This window comes from Jaculus jaculus, chromosome 2 (assembly GCF_020740685.1).
Source record: "Jaculus jaculus isolate mJacJac1 chromosome 2, mJacJac1.mat.Y.cur, whole genome shotgun sequence".
Lineage (NCBI taxonomy): Eukaryota > Metazoa > Chordata > Mammalia > Rodentia > Dipodidae > Jaculus > Jaculus jaculus.
Window position 1 is genome coordinate 27,402,474 of NC_059103.1, and position 22,667 is coordinate 27,425,140.

The window sequence follows — 22,667 nt, forward strand, 5'->3', positions numbered from 1 at the left end:
CTTAGTTTTAATGTGTCACTAGTATTACAGCAAAGGTCATTCCTAGGAGAAGAATGAGTGATTGAAGAAAGCCCTAATCCTTTATCAATGAAGTGTCTGCCGAGGAAATCCCTTCGTTCATACCCACAGTCACTTGTGCACTCACATTGGCGCTGCTACCGAGGTAGAAGAGCAGGTTGTCAGGCTCTTGTGTCTTCACGTTCAGGGTCAAGGTGTTGTAGTTGGTGGAGGAGATCTGAGGCTGGTAGGCCCGAACACAGTCTCTGTCTGCTGCCACGGCCACTTTAATCTGAGAGGAAGAAGGGAGGTGTCCTCTCTCTTAGTGACACATGCAGTGGAAGCTCTAAAGCATGTCTAAGGGGTTACTCCACTTTTCACTGTGAAACAAGTTTCCTCTCTTGATAAAACAAAAAAACATGCGTTGAGTTTCATAAGGTGAGAAATCAGATGAAGGAGATATTATTTCAAGTGTATTCATTTGTGTGGTGGCGGGACAGGTACTTCAGGCTCTCTTGCTGTTTTAAACACCCATCTGGCTTTATGTGGGTGGCTGAGGAATTGAACCCAGGATGGAAGGCTTTGCAAACAAGCACCATTAACCACTAAGTACTCTCCTCAGTAGAAATTCTCTTATTTTGTAAATTTAAGTGCAAAAGTCAGTTTAATTAGGTTTTATTTTGTTCCGTTTGTTTTGAGAGAGGGTCTTGCTATATGACTTAAGCTGTCCTTGAACTCAAATTCATGATCCTCCTTCCTTAACCTCTGGAGTAAGAAGCTTATAAGCATGCAATGCCATACCAGTATAAAAGAGTTTTAGTGGGGGCTGGGGAAATGGCTCAGCAGTTAAGGCAATTGCCTGCAAAGCCTAAGGACCCTGGTTTGATTCCCCAGGACCCACGTAAGCCATGTGCACAAGGGGGCACAGTCATCCTGAGTTCATTTGCAATGGCATGCCCATTCTCTCTCTCTCTGCCTCTTCCTCTCTCTCCTTTCTCTTTCTCTCTCTCAATCTCTCTAAGTAAATGAATTATATATTTATATAAAGAATTTCTAAGATATTCTTTATTTTTATTTATTTGAAAGCAGAGAGAGCTAGAGAGAAGAGAGAATAGGCCCCCAACCACTGCAAATGAACTCCTGATGAATACATCACTTTGTGCATCTGGCTTCATGTGGGTACTAGGGAATCAAATCTGGGTTGCTGGCATTGCAGCAAGCTCCTTAACCACTGAAAAGTCTTTCCAGACCCTCCCCCCAGGTTTAAAAAAATTTTTTTTGAGGTCTAGTCTCACTCTAGCCCAGGCTAACTTGGAATTCACTATGTAGTCTGAGGCTGTCCTCAAACTCACAGCAACCCTCCTATCTCTGTCTCCTGTGTGCTGAGATCAAAGGCATGTGACACCATGCCTGGCAAAAATGAATTTTAACAGGTATTTTCTATAGGAAATTCTCTCATTCATATGAGATTTGATTCTTTAAAGGCAAAGACCTTATCACCTTGTGCTCTTGTCATCTGACCCACAGTGGGTATTGGTTAGTCATTTGTCAAATAAATGTAGAGGTAATATATCCACTCAGTAAATATTTATAGAGCAATTAGTGGACTTGCTACATACTTCTTTAGTTAACAATTAGTTGCACATGTATCTTGTATTAATCTTACTTTTGTTTGTACCAACCATGCTAGTTAGAACTATCCCTGGAGTTTACATTTACTTAAAGACTGTTACTGAAACATATGGAAGCATGGAAGCCAGAACTCATGGAAGCCTGCATCTTTTCCTAGAGGTGAATATGCACTGATAAAAACAGGACAAAGAACTCCCTTTCTTTGGCTAGGAAGCTACAGAAAGATTGGAGAAGACCAGAGGCCACATTTGTCGTCTCTAGGGTGTGGTAACATGTCATACCCATACTCTCAAAAGTCATGTTATTTGATCTGGGAACACTGTGAAAGAGGGGGCAGAGAAACATGTAAGAACCAGAGGGTGGAAGGTGTACACTGAGGCATTATCTTCCCCCCAATAGAGACTGACAGGTGCATTCATGACGCCCGCAGTGAATACCATGACTCCACTGAGGATAGCCCTCAGTGGAATGAGTGTGGGGGAGATGGAACATAGGAGAATAACCTGATGATGTCCCCATATAACCAAATATGCAATATGTTCATGCACTACAGTTCCCACATTTTAAAAACGCCGTGTTATTTGTTGGAACCCTTCTCCTTAGAGAGCAGTGGGTGACATGAGCTATGGATGACTCTAACAGTTTCTCGGCTTTGAATTCCTTGGGTTGTCAGTGTTTAATGCACTCAAGGAAGTGGATTTGGGAAGGCTCTACATGGAAGCAAACTGTTCCCTGTGGGCTGATGCCTGGACTTGCACACACATTCTGGTGAGTACTGGGATAATTAAAATCAAAATTATAAAATGAATAAACAGAACCTTACACTAATGTCATCACTTGGACTTAATGTTTTCTATGACATCAAAGCTAGCAGTTATAAAGTTTGGCACTCTTAACTAATAAACTACCTTTTGGAACATTCTGAATCCAAACAGAAGTCAAAGAAAAGAGGGCTACCCCTTGCCTTTAAATATACATAAGGCAAGACGAGGATCTCAGGTTCTGAGATCTGAACCTGCAGACGTTGTAGGGGAGTTAGTGTGGTTGTACACCAGGTCTCTCGAATTTTCTAGGACCTGATGTTTTGGTAAGCATAGGCTATGGGAAGGTGGGTATTACAGAGCCATACCTTCTTCCCAACCTCTCCCCGACCCGCCGCCGCACACTCACAGAAGCTGCCTGTTTTCTGGCCCGGCTGATCAGCAGCTTAATTTCTGATAAGTTTCTGCTCAGGTTTTCTTCTAATGTCTTCAAAGGCTTCAATCGGTCAAATAAAAGATTGGCATGTGTTTCCATGTCTTTAACCTTTTTTCTAGCCAACAGGGCTAATAAAACAAGAAGGCAAGGGGTGGCAGAAAAGTTAGACAGGGGTTTAAAAAAATTAAAACAAACACTCTATCATTCATACATTGAAGAAAACAAGACAGCCTCATAGTCAAACTCTTGAAGTTTAGAAAAAAAATGAAATGAAGAAATGTCGTTGACTTATATCCCCCAAGCCTTTTTCGTTCTCCATCAATGGGAACCCAGATGTGGATGTGTGGTCCCTTTTGCACCTCTGTGCACCACGCTCTCTCCCAACCTGCATGATGCAGACTTTCTTAACTAGAAGAAACACCACGGATGCACTTACTGGTCATTGTGGAGTTTTGCAGAAGCTCATTGGTCTCTTCCAATGTGGCGTTGACTCTGGCCAGGTCCTCTGACGTGTTGAAGACCCTCTGGCTCAAGCCCATGACATTCCTAAGCGTCCGCGTTGCACTCTGATTGGCAGATGCGGCCAGCTCTTTGGTTTTGTTTCCTTTGCTTTTTAGGCCTAAAATAAACACAGACCTGAGCGTGAGCCCTGATGAAAACATTCAGAGCCAGTGTGGAACTACAAGTGCCATCATACATACAAACATGTTATGGCCATTTTTATTCATTCATTTATTTGATTATTTACTTTTAATCTGGTCCCTGAGCCAGTCGCAGTAGCTGCAGACCCAGAGCTCATGAAAAAGACAAATGTCCTGAGCTGCCTTGGACCTACAGAATCAGAGGCTCTGGGGTGAGGCCCGCCTGCTTCAGGACTTGGCAGGCAACAGCTTCTCTGAGCTTCAGGTGACTGACACCTACCAGACTGGGGATACCATACTAGGCTCTCTGAGGAGGCAGGAACCGGGAAAGCTAGGACCATCCCTCCAGTACTCTGCATGTCTGTGTGGCACACATGCATGTGGAGGCCACTGGTCTACAGCCGGTGTCTTCCTCAATAGCTTTTAAAAAATTTTTACTTTTTTTTTTAAATTGGCAACTTCCATAATTATAAACAATATCCCATAGTAATCCCCTCTCTCCCCCCACCTTCCCCTTTGAAACTCCACTCTCCATCATATTCCCTCCCGCTCTCAATCAGTCTGAAATTTATTTTGATGTCATGATCTTTTTGCTTTTTATTGGTTTTTATTGTGTCTTTTTTATTGTTGAATGCAAAATGGGTCTTTTTTTTCATAACAAATGTGCAACCTTGCATAACATACGTTCTACTCCTCCCATGAAGGGACAAATGGAATAATTTGGATAAGAGCTTTGTGGATTAGGATTTCAATATATGATGTGGTCAAAAAGAAGCAATGAAGAACATGTATGACCTGTGTATAATACACTAAACTTCTGCATTTGGACCCTTTCAGTCACGCTCACCTCATCTTTACCAAACCATTCTCTCTCCACATCATGTCTTGTCTGCATAAGAAGTGTCTGGAGCTTAAGTCTGTGGTCAGGCTGGAGACAGTGATACTCATAACAGTGGTACTAATAACATAGATTATTTCTTTTATTTATGTGAAGGATAGAGATAAAGAGAAAGAATAGGCACACCAGCGTCTTATGCTATTGAAAACAAACTGCAGTTGCACGTGCCACTTTGTGTGCCTGGCTTTACCTGGGTACTGGGGAATTGACACTGGACTGGCACAAGTTGTACAGGAATCTTTAACTGCTGAGTCATCTCTCCAGCCCCCTAAATCAGTTATTTGCAAGGTAAAACTTAATTTTGTTCTCATTTTTACATCTAGCACTCCAAATCACGTGGGAGGCAGAACTCCCTCATGTTCCTGTGTGCCTCCTTCTTCAAGCAAATACTAATTAGACCAAGAGATTCCTTTGTACTTACCTTCAGGAATTGCTCTAAGCATCAAGAAGGATTCATTGGTCTGCCTAGTAATATTATCCACATTCTCTTGATATCTACTTGTCAAATTTTTCAACCCATTCAGCTGGAGTGTAAGACCTATGTAAAAGGAAAAAAGTGTTCCCTTGTAGTTTAGTCTTCTAAAATGTTGCCTAGGCAACAACTTTATCATTCCCCACCCATCTACAGCACCCACATCCTTCTACAGACACCCGATACTGAAAGGTTTTAGCACTGTTAATTATGCACATGAGAAATAGGGTTTTGGTAGCTAGACATGGTGGCACACACCTTCAATCCCAGCCATTGGGAGGCAGAGGTAGGAGGATCACCATGAGTTCAAGGCCACGCTGAGACTCCATAGTGAATTTCAGGTCAGCCTGGCCTACAGTGAAATCCTACCTCCAAAAACCAAAAACCAAAAACCAAAAAAAAAAGAAAGAAAGAAAGAAAAAAAGAAAAGAAATAGGGTTTTGGCTTTTTGGTTTGCTTGGTCATTTTTTTGTTGTTGTTGCTCTACTTTCCCCATTGCCTTTCTCACTATTTTTTCTCCTTGACTTTTGTGTCCACATTTGGTAAAAACACAGAGGCATAGACATGTTTAATTGCCAAACTCTAAGTCAGACTCCAATTGTCTAACCAAGCCTAAATCTTGCCACCTTTCTCCAACAGCTTGGCAAAACCCGCATATGGGCCTCTCTGGGAATTCCATGGCCCCCAATCTGTGAATCTGGCCTTTCTCCAGCCCCTTTCTGTTCTTTTCCGGCTATCCAACTGGGGACTCAACATCTTCTAATCTTAATGCACACTGTTTGTTATTTTAATAATCTCTTTTCAAATACAAAACTGCCTTCGGCCTTTTGGGAACACATGTTTAAAACACAAACATTTAACTGCCGAGAAGTTCATGATTTTGTGGCCTAAGAGTACGTTTCCCTGTACAAGCTGAAGCCAGACCCCATCTACATTGATGACACAGGTTGTAACTGAGCATTGTATTTGACAAAGGACAATGAAAATCCTAAGCTGTCATTCACAGAGAAACAAACAAAAATACAACCTACCCCAGCCCTTGGTTCAGATAGATATGAAAGGGAAGAGCCTTGTGCACAACTTACTCTGTACTCCTTGCAGTATTTGATATAATAGATTATGTTAACATGAAAAGCTAAGCGTGTGTTATGAGAAATTACACACCTACCTAGTCTCTCTTACAGAACACATTCTTGCCTGCCATTCTGTCTTATGCATTTGAATAGCTCTTGCATGTGTAAAGATAAACTGCATAGATGTTTACTGAAAAGTTCAGAAATCACTTTTTATTTAATTCAGTATTTTTTTTAAATGAGACCCTTCCCATTGTAGTTTAAATGTAAAATATCCACCATAGCCTCATGAGTTTTAAATACCTGGTCCCCAACTGGTGGCAATTTGAAAGCGTCATGGGTCCTTTGGGAGACAGAGCCTTACTAAGGTTGGCCCTACTGGGTGATCAGAGCTAGCTCACCTAGACCCCTTCCTTCCTGGTGCTATGAAGATGTGACTCTGGCTCCCTGTTCAGGCCTGTCATGCTTTTTCTTGCCATGATCAAACTCCCCCTCAAAACTGTATGCTGAAATATACCTTTTCCTCTTATAAGAAGCTCTGGGCAGGTATTTTGTGCCAACAGTGAGAAGGACACTGATTCACTACCACAAATTTACCATGGCACTCTCCAGGCGAGAAAGGCCAAAATAAATCTCAGACATAGCCTCCTACTATAAGGAACTGGGGGGAGATAGATAAACAAACAGAGGAGCACCTGTCATCAGATTATTCCAACACCCCAGGAAGATGGAGACTGCACCAAGTTCAAGACATGAGTGGAAAATTTGATGTTCAAGGAAGCTTGAACACAGAGGAGCATGCACACTCTAATAAATGATACCATGAGATGAAAATTCAGAACTCTATGAGGCTTAGATATCAGAAGTTAGGATATTAATGAGTAGAAACACATGGAGCTTCAAGTGTCTCCAGGAAGAGACATGGTTTTCTGAGGATGCTCAGAGAAGTGCCTCTGCCCACTCTGCTCATTCATCCACACAGCGCACACCGACCGACCTCGCTCTTTCTGGCTGAGGTTGTTGCTTTCCTTTAGGAGCCTGGAACTGTGCTGCAGAACTGCTTTCTCACGAGAAACCAGGGACTTTGTGATCTGAAAAACCAAATGAATTAGACATGGTGGCTTTTGGGAGAACACAGCCATGCTGCAGGAACCACCACACAAGTTCCAAATAATGTCAACCACAGCGCTGGGTGGGAGGGGGCACAACTCAATATGAGGAGCAGGAACACGAAGACAGTCTTAAGGAAACCAGCCATCACAATGCTCATCACAAGGAGAGGAATTATCTCCAGGAGACTTCAGATGGCATCATCATTCTTCATTGAAAGAATTGTGAGAGTTTTCTCATGTCTTTTGATTTCTCGTCACTAGTCTTCATAAAGAAGAATCTATGACTCAATTATTGGACATTAAGGGCTGGAGAGATGGTTTAGTGGTTTACATACTTTCTGATGAAGTCCAAGGACCCACGTTCAACTCCCCAAAACCCACATAAGCCAGATGCACATGGTGGCTCATGTGTCTGGAGTTTGCAGTGGCTAGAGGGCTTGTGTGCCCATTCTCTCTCTTTTTGCCTCTTTATCTCTCTCAAAAAAATAAATATTTTTAAAAACATAAGATAACAATATTTAAACTTATTTGATATATAAGCTGGGTACAATAGTGTGAACCTGTACTGCCAGATACTAAGGTGGTTGAAGCACAAAGATCGGTTGAATCAGGTAGTTTATGGCCAGCCCGTGCAAACTAGTGAGACATTGTACTATTTTTTTCAATATTTTATTTTTATTTATTTATTTGAGAGACAGAGTAAAAGGGTGGGAGAGAGAGAGAGAGGGAGAGGATGGATGTGCCAGGGCTTCTAGCCACTGCAAATGAACTCCAGACCCATTCAGCACCACATGCATCTGTGTTATGTGGGTCCTGGGGAATCAAACATGGGTCTTTAGGCTTCACAGGCTAGCATATTAACTGCTAAGCCATCTCTCCAGACCAAGACCCTGTACTCTTTAAGAATTAAAAGGCATTGAACATTATGGAACAAACATAAACCAGTTATACCAGAAAAGGATGTGGTTGAGCATATATTTGAACCACAAAGTCTATACTCAAGAATCTTCTAGAAGCACCTCCAAAAGTGCACGAAAAGGCAAGGCACACACTAAAGCCACAGCTGTTTCTTACCAGGCTTGTCTTATCCACAGTGCTGAGGGCATCGGCAGCCAGTTTCTCTGCTTCCTCCACCAGGCTCTGAATGTGGGAATGAACGTGTGCTGCGCTGGTGGCATTCAGGGACACATGACTGACATCTTCAAGACCACTAGAAAAGTAGCATATTTGATGGCATTGTGAAACGTAATCAAATTTGGGGGATTCACTCACAAAATTGTCAAGTCCCCACTATTTTTGAAAGCCTCCCCGAGTACTTTCCCTCCTCAGGAAAGGAGTGAGGTCTGTCCACTCAGAAGCAGTCAGTGAGCAGCAGCAGCCCCCCACCCCCCGGTGGTAATGCTCATAACTGGCTTTCGATGTGCACTGAAAGAAGAGGTGATGCTGTTTCCCTTAGATAGCTATCCTCTCACTGTCCTCTGCCTTCCTTGATCTCTGTTTAGGGCTTCCTGCACATACTGGGGTACCACTGCATGCCTTCATGGGTTATAATCCGTCCCAAAAATTGCATGTTAATTTTCAAAGTGCTTTCAGACATGCAAGGATGCTGGATGCTATCCCTCAAATGACTTACTCCAAGCTGATGAAATCCAGAAGAAAATTTGTAGGAAGGGCAGGTAATATTTCAGTCAGCTGAACTACATTCTAACAACTAGATAAATCACTTAGGAATGGGTCAACTGGCAGCTGTGTGATTTTTATCAGTACTCTCTGCTTGGAAAATGAAATCTGACAACTGGCATATCTCTGCCTGCCAAGTGAGGAACTCACTTTATTTTTTCTCCATAATTATTGAGTTGTGTAATTCCCACACCAGAAATTAGCAGCTATTCTATACTATTATTTGACTGGAAAAAAATGCAGTGGCTTATACATAAAATAATGCTTATTTAACTTGACTCTTACACCAAGTAACAGAGTTTTTGATCTAGCTATATATGTAGTATAATGTTATCAATTTCCATGACATGTATATGGCATGTATGTAGTTTAATGTTACTTATCTGTGTGTATAGCTTAGTGTTACTAATTGCCATGACAAGTATAGGCAGCATCACTCGGCTCAGCACATAGTTCATACAACAGTCTACCATATTTGTACCCAATAGCTTATCTTGTGTGATTAATGGTTCATGGCAACAGTTCTCAACTGGGGAGATATTTGTTCCTTCCACAAAATAGCATTTCCTCCCCTCTCCACCACCACAAATACACAAGTTCCTACCATGTTGGGGCTTTTCCCATTCATCCATCAAAGCAACTTTTAAAGGAACATGTATCAATTAACAATCCAGGGATGAGCTAGGCCTGGTAGTACAGACTGGGAGGCTGAGTTAAGAGGAACACAAGTTCAAAGCTAGCCTGGGTTGCAGAGTGAGTTCAAGGTCAGCCTGGACAAGTTAGTGACACCTCACCTCAAGGTAAAAAGTCAAAGGAGGACTAGGGATACAACCCAGCAGCACAGTGCTTACCGAGAACGTGTGAAGCCCTGGTTTTGATTCCCAGTGTCACAACAACCACCCTGGTATCATGAAACCACCAGCAAGACTTAAAACACTCTTCACATGAGACTTACCTGAGAATCTTTAAAACAATGACAAAAATACAGATCACAATGCAAGGCATTTATGTCACAATCTTAGAGGAGAGAGGACAAGGGACAAGGGTGCCAATATGTGATGGACTGCCTCGGGCAAGACCAAATTTTGATGAGTCTGGGAGTCACTTGTCTAAAGCTATGCTTCACATTTAATAAAGTGAGGAAACATTCAACAAATATCTCAAACTATACTATTTTTTAAATTTTTTGTTCATTTTTATTTTTTTATTTGAGAGTGACAGAGAGAGAATGAGGCAGATAGAGAGAAAGAGAGAATGGATGTGCCAGGGCTTCCAGCCACTGTAAATGAACTCCAGACGCATGCGCCCCCTTGTGCATCTGACTAACGTGGGTCCTGGGGAATCAAGCCTCGAACCGGGGTCCTTAGGCTTCACAGGCAAGCTAACCGCTAAGCCATCTCTCCAGCCCTCAAACTACACTACTTATAAGATAAAGTCCCTTTTTCTTTACAATGGTAGACCTCCAGATACTATAAAATAATTGAGAGTGGTTGGAAAAGAAAATGCCAGCACTTATGGAAGTAACAGTGTATACAACTGACCAGCTAGGAAAGATGTAGTCACTGGTGCAATAGTGACGTGACTGCTATGGGGATAACCAACAGCTCTCTGCTTGGATTTGGACCCACTCCCCAAAAGGAAATCCATCTTAGGTACTGAAAACCATGCACGAGTCAATGGCTGGAAAGGTCATAGACCCTAGGGGTAAGTTACCACTGCTGTTTGGCTAAATAGATATGTTGTGCTCACCAAATTGCCCTGTAAATATTCATGCTTATGTCCAAAGATTAGTGCTATTCTCACTTTTGGTCAGAGAAGCTTATTTTTCAAGAATCTTTATTTATTTGAAAGAGAGAGAAAAAGGCAGAGAGAGAATGGGCATGCCAGGGCCTCCAGCCACTGCAAACTAACTCCAGATGCATGTGCCACCTTGTGCATCTGGCTAACATGGGTCCAGTGCATTTGAATTTAGATCCTTTGGCTTTGCAGGTAAGCACCTTAACTGCTAAGCCATCTCTCCAGCTGCAGAGAAGCTTCTTTTTTGATGGTAGTAAGGCCTAAGGAGACCTGAGACTCATCAAGGAGCTGAGAAGAAATAATACTTGAGTGCTCAGTACCAAATGAGACATGCTGATCACACCCACAAGGCACAGATGTAGTGGAAAGAATGTAAGAACCAGAGGACATGGAAGAGTGTTTTGGAACAATGTCTTCTGGATACACAGTGGCTATTACATTCCTGACCTCACAGTGGCTATTGTTACCTGCCCAATATTCAGGGAGGAAGAAAAAATAAATAAATAAACAAAGGCCTCATTCCAGATGAATAACTAGTTGTAAAAGAAGAGGATATGTGAAAGAGAGAAAGGGAAGAGGGAACAAAAGAAAATAATAGCCAAACAGCAGTGGTAACTTACCCCTAGGGTCTATGACCTTCCTAGCCATTGACTTTTGCCTAGGTTTTCAGTACCTAAGATGGATTTTCTTTTGGGGTGTGGGTCCAAATCCAAACAGAGAGCTGTTGGTTATCCCCATAACATCACTTTTGCACCAAAATGTTCATGTATGAAATTGTCAACAAAACTTATCCTGGAAAATATAACAGCTTTGGGGCATAGCCTTCAGTCAAACAGCAACTCCCAAAAAAGACAAGAGCTGTAGAGAAGTCAGCATCCTTGAGTAGTTACAGACAACCTCACAAGCACTGAGTGCTCGGGGAGGGCTTGATACCACAGTGTAACAGTGGTTTTTTTTCAAACCTTTAAGTATGGCTGCATTATCCACGTGTGCCAGGGGTATACTCTGCCAACAGACACAGGAGAAAATCTTACTTTTACCATGCAAGTACAGGAGTGCAAGAGATAAAAGTGACTCATCGCTGCATGCTGACCTTGATCAAGAGATGAACCATCTCCTAAATTCTGGAAAACATGTGCCCTCACCTGCCCAGGACTTCTGCAAGTCTCTGAAGCTCTGCAGCGTGGTCCTCTGCTCTGTGGACGAGGTCACGTGCTCTCCTTTTGGACATCTGCATGACCAGGTCGTCTACGTGCTTCCTGATTTTGGTAGTCCACAGGAGCAGCTCATCCCGCTGGCGTTCCAGCTGCTAAATGGATACATTTAGACTTTAAGTATACACACGTCTATGGCACAGTGTATGTGTGTGCACACAGTGAAGCACGGGATGATTCTCTGGAAACTGTTACGGTTACAGCAGTCCAAGTCGTAACTTACTGCTACAGCGTCCTGTAGGGTCTCCGTGGTCTTGGCGGCAGCATCCACCGATCCTCTCCCTTCCGTAATGAGCTTTGAGGCCAAGCTTCGTTCTTCTTGAACATGCTTCTTTTTATCCTGCAGCAAAAATCACCAGTTAAGGATGCCTTCATGAAGCAAGTCAGTGCCTGGGCTTTGCTATCCAGTGCCACATGCGAAAGCCAGTGCCTGGGCTCAGTGTAGCGGAAGACGACGATGACACTGTCTATGCAGTTCCAGCGGAGGAGGAGGGAGCTACTGAGACTCACGCTGTATTCGTTCAGGTTGGCCTGGACGAGGAGTAGCAGGCGGTCGCTCTCCTGAGTCTTGGCCTCGGTTTCCTTCAGGAGCTCTTCCAGCGCCTGCAGGTCAGTGCTGTGCTGGGAAAGGAGGCGCCTGGCAGCCACTTTTAATGTGTCCAAATCCGCCTGTGGCTTCTGGAAATCCTTCTGGATCTGTGACAGTAAGTCTTTAGCAGCCCTGATAAACATCAATGGTTCAGAGAGTCAGCAAATAAAGACAGTTGCTTTGTCTCTGAAATTACAGTGTGGGGGGGGGGTAGGTTATATACGCATATTTAGTTCCTTCTTGACATCATAAGTGATAGAACCTTTTTTTGGTATTTACTTTTAAAATATTTTTGTTGATTTGAGAGAGAGTGAGAAAAAGAGAGAGCCCCCCCTTTTTTTTTAACTTTTTAAGACAAGGTCTGCCTATTGTTGCTCAGGCAGACCTTGAATGCACAGTTCTCTATTTCAGCCTCTTAAGTTGTTGGATTGGGTTAGGGCTATGGCCCAGTGGTTATAGGCACTTGCTTGCAAAACTGCCAGCCTAGGCTCAATTCCCCAGCACTCATGTAAAGCCAGATGCACCAAACAGAATGTGCATCTGGAGTTTATTTGCAATGTCAAAAGGCCTTAGTTCCCACCCTCCTCTTTCCCTCTCTTTCCTCTCAAATAAATAAATAAAGAGATTTTTTAAATAAACTGTTGGCATTACAGGTATGCACTCCCATACCCAGCATACATGATGACTGTTTAAGACTGGGAACTTTGTTTTTCTTAATACAGTTGTGTGTGGAAGAATTACTATTAATACTCAAAATAATACCTTTAGTCACAAACATCCTAACATGCACTAGTCATGAAATTAAAAGAAACCATCTCAATGAACCAGTGTCAGTTAATGCGGGAACTCCAATCTTTCACTATGATCTGGTCAGGAATAGAAACAAGGGAGTTAATTTGATATGATAAATAGGTTTTCTGAAGAGACATAGACTTAATAAACAATTTCAAATTGCTTAAAAGACATATTTTGTACCATTAATAAAAGTAAGCTTTATGAATTAGAAGATTTTTTCCTATTCCTTATCCTCATGTTGCTTACTTAAATAAAATTTGAATTTATAGTTGCATAGAACAAAGATCCTACATACAGTACATGTCTTCTAGTGGTCAATGCAGCTCATTAATTCCGATTCAATGTTAAGTGAGCTTTTAAAAATTCCATGGAAAATGCCTTCCTTATAAGACACCTCTAGCTCTCTCCCCCTTCTTACTCTATCTCCAAATAAATCAATAAAAATATTTAAAAAATAAATACAAAAGCTACAAGTACTGCTTCACCAATTACTGGAGCACTGGATTATGACATGGCAGAAAATACTTTCAAGCACGTAAGTTTGATCTCTGACATCAGAGAGCAATATTAGGAGTTACGAAAAACACTTATGAATTTTAAAAATAACAAAGAGACTGTATATAAATCAGTCCACAGGAACTAAAGTAGGATTCATGGAAAATACATGATTTGATGCATAAAATATCTAGGTATGAATCTATCATTCTTTTTTATTAAATAAGGTATTCTTCTTAGAAAACCTAAGACAGATTCAAATTTTAATCTACGAAATGACTTAATATGATGAAATGGTACTAGCTTTCAATGACACAAACTAGATTAAAATAGAAAATGTTGTCATATTCTTCATTAGTTTCTTGTTGCACAGTTGAATCTAATAAATCATTGTTTCCCAAACTGTACTTTTTTCACAGTCCTACTGTCCCATGAATTGCTAAGAAGATTCCATGGGTAAATTTTCAGTATGATGAAGCCTAGGTCTATTTCTCCAGCCCTTGCCCTCTTGAAAGTTCTCTATAAATGCCAGTGTACTAAATGATTTTGGAAGTCTTAACAGTAAAGAACTCCTCTCTTTAGTAGACCTTACATTTCCTTTATTTATCTAGTCACAGGACACATTTGCTGAATAAGACATCTTTTAATAGCCCTGGGGAAACCAGAGTGGAAAACAGCTGACAATAACAGTAACAAGTGGGAATCTTCAGTGTGCAGAAGAAGGCGCACAGGGCAAACTGGAGTCAGCTGTCTCCAGAGAGCGCCGCGGACAGGCCAAGCTACAAGTATTGCTATTACCTCTTGTCCCTAACTAATGAAACAGTGGCGGGGCTGTTTGTCATGCAAAGTCATTCATGATCATTCCCTGCTTTCTTTCTGGGACTGTGGCATCTGGATGTGTGCTCAGGTCTGACCAGGGAAATCCACAGATGTGAACCATTAGTGGCTTCCTTGGGCAGCAGCGCCGCTCACACGCTTGGGGAACCAGGGTGCTGCCACCCGAACTCCCATGACTTCTTCCCATGGATTAATTCAGATTGTTGCACTCCTCTTCCCACTCTGAATGTGAATCCCTCAAAAAATGTAAACTATTAATTGCTGACTTCTGGAAGTTCTAATGTCACCCTGAAGAGGGTAGTGGTCTGATCTAGGGATGAATAGCAAGTGGTATTGCTCCAAGTCTGCATCATTCATGGGGTTGAGAGATGTGGGCAAAAGCCACACTCATTTTCAAGCAAGCATCTTTAACCATTAGGCGACATCCCCAGCACTTAAGCCACGCATTTTTAATAACTCTATTTTGTGATCAGATGATCAATTCTGAAACAAATCAATGCAACTTTAAATTATACACTATAGGCCCTCTCTATGAAAAATGGGAATGTAGAGGCAAGCCTAAACTTTCTGAACTCAGTGTTTTAAAGTCTGTGCAGTCATAGCTTCACTTACAGATGAAAGAGAAAACTGCAACCTGATGAGTAACTTCATTCACACACCAAGAGCAGAGGCACAGGAACAGGGAAAGCAGTTCTAGGAGCCTGGCCAGCAGGGAACTCAGGAACACAGAGAGGAGCAGGGTAGAAAGGGGTCGACACTACCTCCCCAGTCACCTCAACTACTTGGTCAGAAAACGAAGTGTTCACAAATCTACTACGACTTCCTTGTGGGCAAACAGGCTCTACTGTTCTTCATGTGCCCAACTCCTGGCACCACATCTGTACGCAAGATCAGTCCTCTCTATTGAATGAGTGAAGGATTTGACCAAAGTAGGGTGACGAGGGAAGAGTAGCTTTACAGAATACTCCAGAGAATCTCTGGGGCAGCTAGCTCAGAACCTGCATCCTTCACAAGTTCCTTAAGAAGTGTGGATTCCGGGAAAGCAGCAGGGTAATGCCTGGCTCAGCCTGAGAAGGGCAGCCACTTTGTCACCTCTTTCCTCTGCACTGCTCCCTCTTCCTCTCTACCTCTGACCACCCCCCCACACACACACACACATTTCATAGTTTTCTTGGGGCCCTCTGCATGACTTACACTAATGTTCTAGTAATTTGATTATTAAACCTTATTACCAACTTCATCCAAATGCAAGTTCTTCTTTTTATGTCACCACTAAGCAAAGCAACAGGCCCAAAACTATGTTCAGTAACAAAAGAAGATGAAAACCGGTAATCAACCCCACTGGTGTGTTGTTAAGAAAAGTGTACACTGGGGTGGAGAGATGGATCAGCAGTTAAGGTGTTTACTTGCAAAATCTAGCAACCAAAGCCCAAATAATTCCCCAGTATCCATTTCAGCCAGATGCACAAAGTGGCACATGCATCTGGTGTTTGTTTGCAGTAGCTAGACATCTTGGCTTGCCCATTCTCTTTTATCTTTTCTCTCTCTCTCTCTCTCTCTCTCTCTTTGTGTGTATATATCTCTCTCTACTTACAAGTTAATTAATAATTAATAAGAATGTTAAAAGTGTACTCTGCTTAAACATAGCACATTTTAGGAAACAATTTAGAAATGAACAATAGTATCCTCAAAGTGAAAATAATTGGACAAAATGATTCTAGCTCTTTATATCCATTCTGATAAGATAATCACCTGAATTACACAAAAAAATATATAAATAGAAGCTTGGAATTGTAACATATATTTGTAATCCCAGCATTTAGAAGGCTGATTTAGGAGGATTTTAAGTTCTAGACTAGCTGGAGATGCATAGTGAGACCTTGTAAAGAGAGAAGGAGGAATAAATATTATATAAACATGCAAATATTTAACCAGGGTATAAATATTTTTTTAAAATAGAAAGAAATTGCATAATAATTTCTATCACAATATAATTTACAACAGATTTTTTTCAAATATTTGATGATATCACTAGAAAGAATAGATCTCATAATAGTTATGCATGATGTAACTAATTAAAATGGCCAAGGCATTCTCCACAGCTTAGCAGAGAGACAACATGTGCTAAACTATGTTAGACGACAACTATGGGAAAATACACACAGTTAAAGGCCAGGAAAGTAACCCAGGGCTCCCTGAGACTTTGTAATACAATTCTTTGGGATCTCTCAAGGTGGCTCTCCATGAGGGTCTGCATAACTGAACTCAGAGCTTATGGTCTGAATACCCACAGACTGGAATCTTTAGTACGACAGGTTGCCTACACGTGACCTACAATAGGTTAAAATGGGATTCAATAGTTACCGTCAAACATGGACCGTACTTCATAATATGCAAACAGAGTGTGTGGTTTCACTGGTTATACTTTCTGATCCTGGAGGGTCATGTGCCATGTACAGGACAGCTAAGCCCCCCTCCTCTCTTACAGTATTTGTCCTCGTTATTATTGTATTTTAATTCCCCTTCTGCCCATCCTCCAACTTCCCAGCTCTGCTTCATGGCGTTGTGAGTAGGAACTTACTCCAGTTCAACAATGGCGTTTTGGTGCAGCTGCGTGAAATTCCTTTCCTGCATAAGTTCCAGCAGAGAGGAGATGGTCCGCTGCATGTTGTAAAGATCAGAATTGGGCAGCTGGAAACCTTCACCTCTGGTCTGATTTAAAGTTGCTACTTTTTCAAGGATTTCTGTGGAGAAGAGTCATCACTTCATAAGTGAACAGGAATAAATGGAAGAGTGCAGAACCTTCCTTGGCGAGGACTGCTTTCTTCCCCTAGGCTGGGCTGGACCCCCCTGAACCCTGGACTTTCCAATGCACTTTGGAAATCCAGTAAGTAACAAAGCATCACTCAATTTGGGATTACTAGTTTAATTCCTGTCAGTGTTTACCACCGTAAGTTTACCATGTTCACTTCCACATTTCCTTGGGTCTGGAACAATCAGAAAAAAAAAAAAAAATCTTTTTTAATTGTCAAAGTGCTGGGAAAATGTTACCGTGCAGTGTTCAGCACTAAGTGAGACATCTCTATCACACCCTTCGAGCTCAGAGAGCACTGAGGAAGAGGTGGCAGAAAGGATGGAGGGCCAAAGGATGGGGAAGCGCTTTGGAATGCTGCCTTCCAGACACACCGTGGTTGTTAATTCCTGATATCACACTGGCTATCATTACCTACACAAGTCCTGTATAATATTGGGACCACCAAAAATGTCATGGATGAATGAGGAGGAAAAAAATAGAAAACAATAGGCTAGAGAGATGGCTCAGTGGTTTAGGCACTTGCTAGCAAAGCCAAAGGCCTGGTTTGATTCCACAGTACCCATGTAAAGCCAGCTGTACAAGGTGGCACATATACCTGGAGTTCGTTTGCAGTGACAGAAAGCCCTCTTATGCCCCCCCCCCTCTCTCCTCTTGCAAATAAATAGAAATATTTTTTTTTTAAAAATAGACACCAAATTAGAAGAGGGAATAGCTGAAAAACAAAGGATGTTCAGTGGAGGGGCTTGGGGAAAGGGAACCCAATGGAGGGTAAAGGGATGGGATCATGTAGTTTTTTATTAATAAAATTTTTAATTACAAAAACTTTTCCATAAATATTTTCTGCATAAACAAACATCCAACTCTTGCTATTATTTTAAAATTAAATAATTATTGTTCTAATCGTTTTCTTACTTGTCCTATAAGGTCTGGTTGTATTGTACTTTGTACTTGTTAAACACAGTCTAATCCATAATGAGTAGCAATAATATGTTTCTGATAGCCAGAAAGCTGAAAATAGCATGCTAAGAGATAGGTTAAACTGAACTGCTAGGTAACTGAATTACTCAAAAGGTAGATAACTTTGGCCACCAGCAAAAGATACAAATCCCATTAGCTCCTCCTCTCAATCAATGGTTAGGGAGATAGAATCTCAACTCTACCACCATGGGACTTGAGAGTTAAGATCCAAGTGCTTAGTACAATAACACATACAGAAAAATAAATAAATGAAAAGTGGAACAGGGATTATTTAGAGAAATCACTTTTTAGAACCTTTTCATTGACAACCTCCACACTTATAAACAATGCATCCTGACAATAACCCTCCCACCCTCATCCATCACTCGACACTGAATCCTTGATTGTTTCCAGCCAGACCCTCTTCTGTTTGGATGTCAACATGCTTTTTTTCTTTGCCTGCATATCATGCAGATTGTGTGTAGTAAGGTCATGAATGCAACTGCCTTTTTTTTTTTTTTTTGTCTGGAAGACAGTGTTTCCAAAGCATTTTTCCAAAGGGAAACACTGTTACAAAAGAGTACTGTCTGAACACTTCAGGATCCTCAAGCTATGGGATAGTCTAGCCCTTTGGCTCTGAGAAGCCCAGTCCAGCCCAAGGCACATACATCTGGTGGCAGGAGTCATACAGTAATGGTAACTTTTCCTACCAAATAAACAGCATCCCCAACAGAGACATCACACACGCTACCTTTGATGTTTGCCTGCAGGTACTCCACGAGTGTGGCCAGGTCCTGACTCTTGCTGAGGATCTTCTCTGTCGCCTTATTTGCCTGTTGACTGCTTGTTAACACTCTAGTGAGCTGACAGCAAAACAAGGTCTCAGATTAGTGTGGCTTTCAATACTCCCCCAAGCTTCCTTATCCTAGCTGTTGCTTTTTCAACAACAAAATCAAGGCTAGTATTTCTGAGCTGGACCTTGACTAAGTGGTTAATTACTGATTAGCCACCACAAGTAAAGGTGGTACATTATTTGTTTTTAATTTTTATTTATTTGAGAGAGAGAGACAGAAAGAAAGGAGGAGAGTGGGCATACCAGGGCTTCCTGCCACTATAAACAAACTCCAAATGCATGCTCCATTTTGTGCATCTGGCTTATTGTGGGTATTGGGGAATCAAACCTAGGCCGCAGGCTTTGCAAGCAAGTGCCTTTAACCACTGAATGATCTCTCCAGTCCAAGACAGCATTTTCTCATAGGCAGTCTTGGTTATCAAAGCACAGGTTCTCATTGTGTCTACATTGTGAAGACCCTGTGTTTACTTCCATACCAGACAGCCCCAAGGAAGTGGGTGTCAAGGGCTTCCCTGGAAGGTGGGGCTCTGGCTCTTCAAGGGAAAAATTTACCTTTTTTTGTAGATTTTCTGTTTGCTCTGCAACACCTTCAAGTTGAATTTCTGCCCGAATCTTTTGAGTATTTTCTTTTAATAAATATCTCTAAGAAAAACACAGGAGACAATACAATGATTTAAAGCCAAATGAATGCTCTTCACAAAGAATCATATGTTATTTTTTTTTCTTTTTCTTTTTGTTCACAGAAATTCATTCCATGAAATAATCATTTAAAAGTCACAGGGCTCATTACTCATAATGAAGTGCCAGTTACATGACTCGACTCCACATTGCCACCTTCTCAATTAAAATCTAGTGTGTTAAGCAGAATCTGAGGTAGATGCATTTCCTAAACCAAAGTCTGACTTTATTTCAATGTCAAAGTTGTAAATTTTAATTATATTTGCCATCACTTTAGAAAATGCTGACTTGGCCAAAATTTTAAAATATTCAACATTGGAAAGCTTTGGTAATTATTAATAAGTACTTGATTCATGATAGCATGTGAATTTCTTTATCCATTTGACTGTAGGCTTTCAACAACTCTATGATGTAGGTATGTCACGCTTGGGGTGGGGAAGGTAAGTAACTTGTCCAGAGTCACTCTTCTGATAAATAATGAGAAATAATTCAGTTCATACTTTGACCTCTGCAGAGCACACTTCATGAGCATAAAATTTATTTATATTTTAAGGAATGAACAAGAGGATTAAATTACAACTGGTCCTACAATTTAAGTCAACTATTTATCTTGCTATAGCAATTTAAAATATAGGTACTCCTTGTTGACCAAACAGGCTTGGAATAGAATTGATTGATTGCATATATGGTAGTAGGAATATAAATTGAGATATTTCTTTCTGTTTGTTTCTTTTTTACAATTTTTAGATAAATGAATTTTCATCTTTCAAGGACACTGATTGTTACTTAAGAAAAAAAAAAATTCTTAGGATTCCTCAGCCCCATCCAAACATCCAGGCTTTTGTGTATACGTGTGTGTGTGTGTGTGTGTGTGTGTGTGTGTGTATACACATGTTTACATATACACTATCTAAAAGAGTTCATTTAGGAGTGACTGTTTTTATTACTGTTAGCCAGTGAATAGATTATACCAAGTACAATGTAAAGATACATTTTTTATTTCAATTAGAATAAAAAACTTCCAAGGAGGATTCTGACTACTAAGTGAATTTCTTAATTTCTTATCTTTCCTGACAGACTGTGTGGTGTGTATGTAGGTTCATGCGGACATCCATGTGGAACACAGAGGACAACTTCAGGTGTCATTCCTTCAGGAACCATGCACCTTTTTTAATAACTAGTTTTTAAAAATATTTTATTTATTTATTTATTAGAGAGAGAGAAAGAATGAATGTACCAGAGTTTCTCATGCCTGCACCACCTTGTGCATCTGGCTTATGTGGGTACTGGGGGACCAAACCTGGGTCCTCAGGTTTCACAGGCAAGTACCTTAACCACTACACCATCTCTCCAGCCCCATGCACCTTTTTTTTGAGACAGGGTCTCACATTGGCCTGGAGTTCATCTAATTAAGCTAGATAGGCTGGCCAGTGAGCTTCAGAGGATCACTGCCCCCAACACTGGGATTACAAGTATATTCCACCATGTCCAACTTTCCTTGTGAAGGTTCTAAGAATCAAACTCAGGTTTCTGTGTATGCAAAGCTGGCACTTTAACTAGCTGAGCTATTTTTCCACCCCTCTGGCAGATTTTATTGGTAACACATAAACCTAGAATTTGTTGTCTGAGATTTTAACATTCTTCCAGGGAGGAAGGGCTTTTGTGCCCCAAGAACCCTAGCTAAAAATAATACATGTAACAGAAAATAGTTCATCTTTGGCACAAAATAGCACCAAAAATATACATAGCTGTTTCAAAATACCCAAAGATGTAGCCAAAAGAGGTCAAAGGGATGTTGTCACATTCCAGGAGGTATATCAAGGTGAATGGGCAAAATGTCTAAGGAGGTCCCTGTGAAACAACTCTTAATTATCAGGCTGTCCCCAGTGACCTCATTCCAATGTGAGATGAGTTTCCTGTCATTGGCAACTTACAAGACAATGCTGGAAATCCATGGGGGATTAGAAGTGAGGGGTGGGCAGACAATCACTTCTCCTACCCTGAATCACTCTTTCTAAGTTGTACACATTTCTATCTTCTGTCTCTGTATCCCGAATACTCACCTGGAAATATTTAGTTATATTTTCCAAGTTTGACAAAATTTCATATGGGGCGGAGGAAATACCGGTGAGGTTCACAGAGAGAATGTCATTGCCAATGTTATCCAAGTCACTCAGCAGAACACCGACACATTCATCATCACAAGCTAGAAGAGGAATTAAGAAAAGGAGAAATTGAAAGTTAACCCATGGAAACCCACCCTTTGTCCCAGGTGTTGTGAGAACATAGATGGCTGTGAACACGCCAGGTCCCCGTGTGCAACTGTGGATCTTGTTTTTACTTCAGCTGTGTGTCTGGATGCCACAGCAGAAAGTAACAGCATGCCATCCCAGATAGTGACTGAGACTCAGGACAGCAGTGACAGCCCTTGGGTCACAGAGTTGAGCCCAAAAGTGGCACCAGGTATGAGAGTTGTTTATCCTACCCTAAGCTTTCCAGTGTCACTGCTCATCTTTAACTGGGACTATGCGCAAGGAATCCCAGAATTCCCAGTGTAGAGCTCGCTGTGAGAGTTTGCTGATGTCCCCACCTCAGGTACAGATGAAGGATGGTGGAGAACACAATGTGAGTGGTTTTGCTCATAACAAACACAAAATCAATAGCAAAAATGCTTCCCAATACCATGATTTTCACATACTCGCCCATTCTCCCCAAGAACCAATGAGAAGGAACCCCTAGATCATTATTTCTTGAATTTGATAGTGACAAAATCAGAACTTGGGAAAAAAAAAACAAACAAGAGTTCTGAAGCAATCATAGAATTTTTGCAACCCCAGTGACAAGCCCCCAGTGGTGTCCCCTCTTCCTATTAATTGCTCCTTGCTTCCAGTAAAGGAAAAATCCACGCAGTTAAACTATGAAATCAAAATTGCTG

At 41.3% G+C, this 22,667-nt stretch overlaps 1 protein-coding gene across 2 annotated transcripts in view; it reads right to left on the reverse strand.

Moving 5' to 3' along the window:
- Positions 1-22,667, reverse strand: part of Lama1 (laminin subunit alpha 1) — a 156,947-nt gene that overhangs the window by 27,248 nt on the left and 107,032 nt on the right. Inside the window, exons 33-45 of one of the 2 annotated variants that reach the window (XM_045143150.1) lie at positions 21,796-21,938; positions 19,607-19,696; positions 18,953-19,064; positions 17,011-17,173; positions 12,224-12,434; positions 11,937-12,053; positions 11,645-11,805; positions 8,097-8,232; positions 6,908-7,001; positions 4,787-4,903; positions 3,263-3,445; positions 2,800-2,954; positions 146-289 (exon numbers count right to left, since the gene is read on the reverse strand). In XM_045143150.1, coding sequence (XP_044999085.1) covers positions 146-289; positions 2,800-2,954; positions 3,263-3,445; positions 4,787-4,903; positions 6,908-7,001; positions 8,097-8,232; positions 11,645-11,805; positions 11,937-12,053; positions 12,224-12,434; positions 17,011-17,173; positions 18,953-19,064; positions 19,607-19,696; positions 21,796-21,938 — 1,826 coding nt within the window. Of the gene's footprint in view, positions 1-145; positions 290-2,799; positions 2,955-3,262; positions 3,446-4,786; positions 4,904-6,907; positions 7,002-8,096; positions 8,233-11,644; positions 11,809-11,936; positions 12,054-12,223; positions 12,435-17,010; positions 17,174-18,952; positions 19,065-19,606; positions 19,697-21,795; positions 21,939-22,667 lie in introns of both variants that reach the window. The other variant, XM_004662598.2, reaches the window with a different exon arrangement.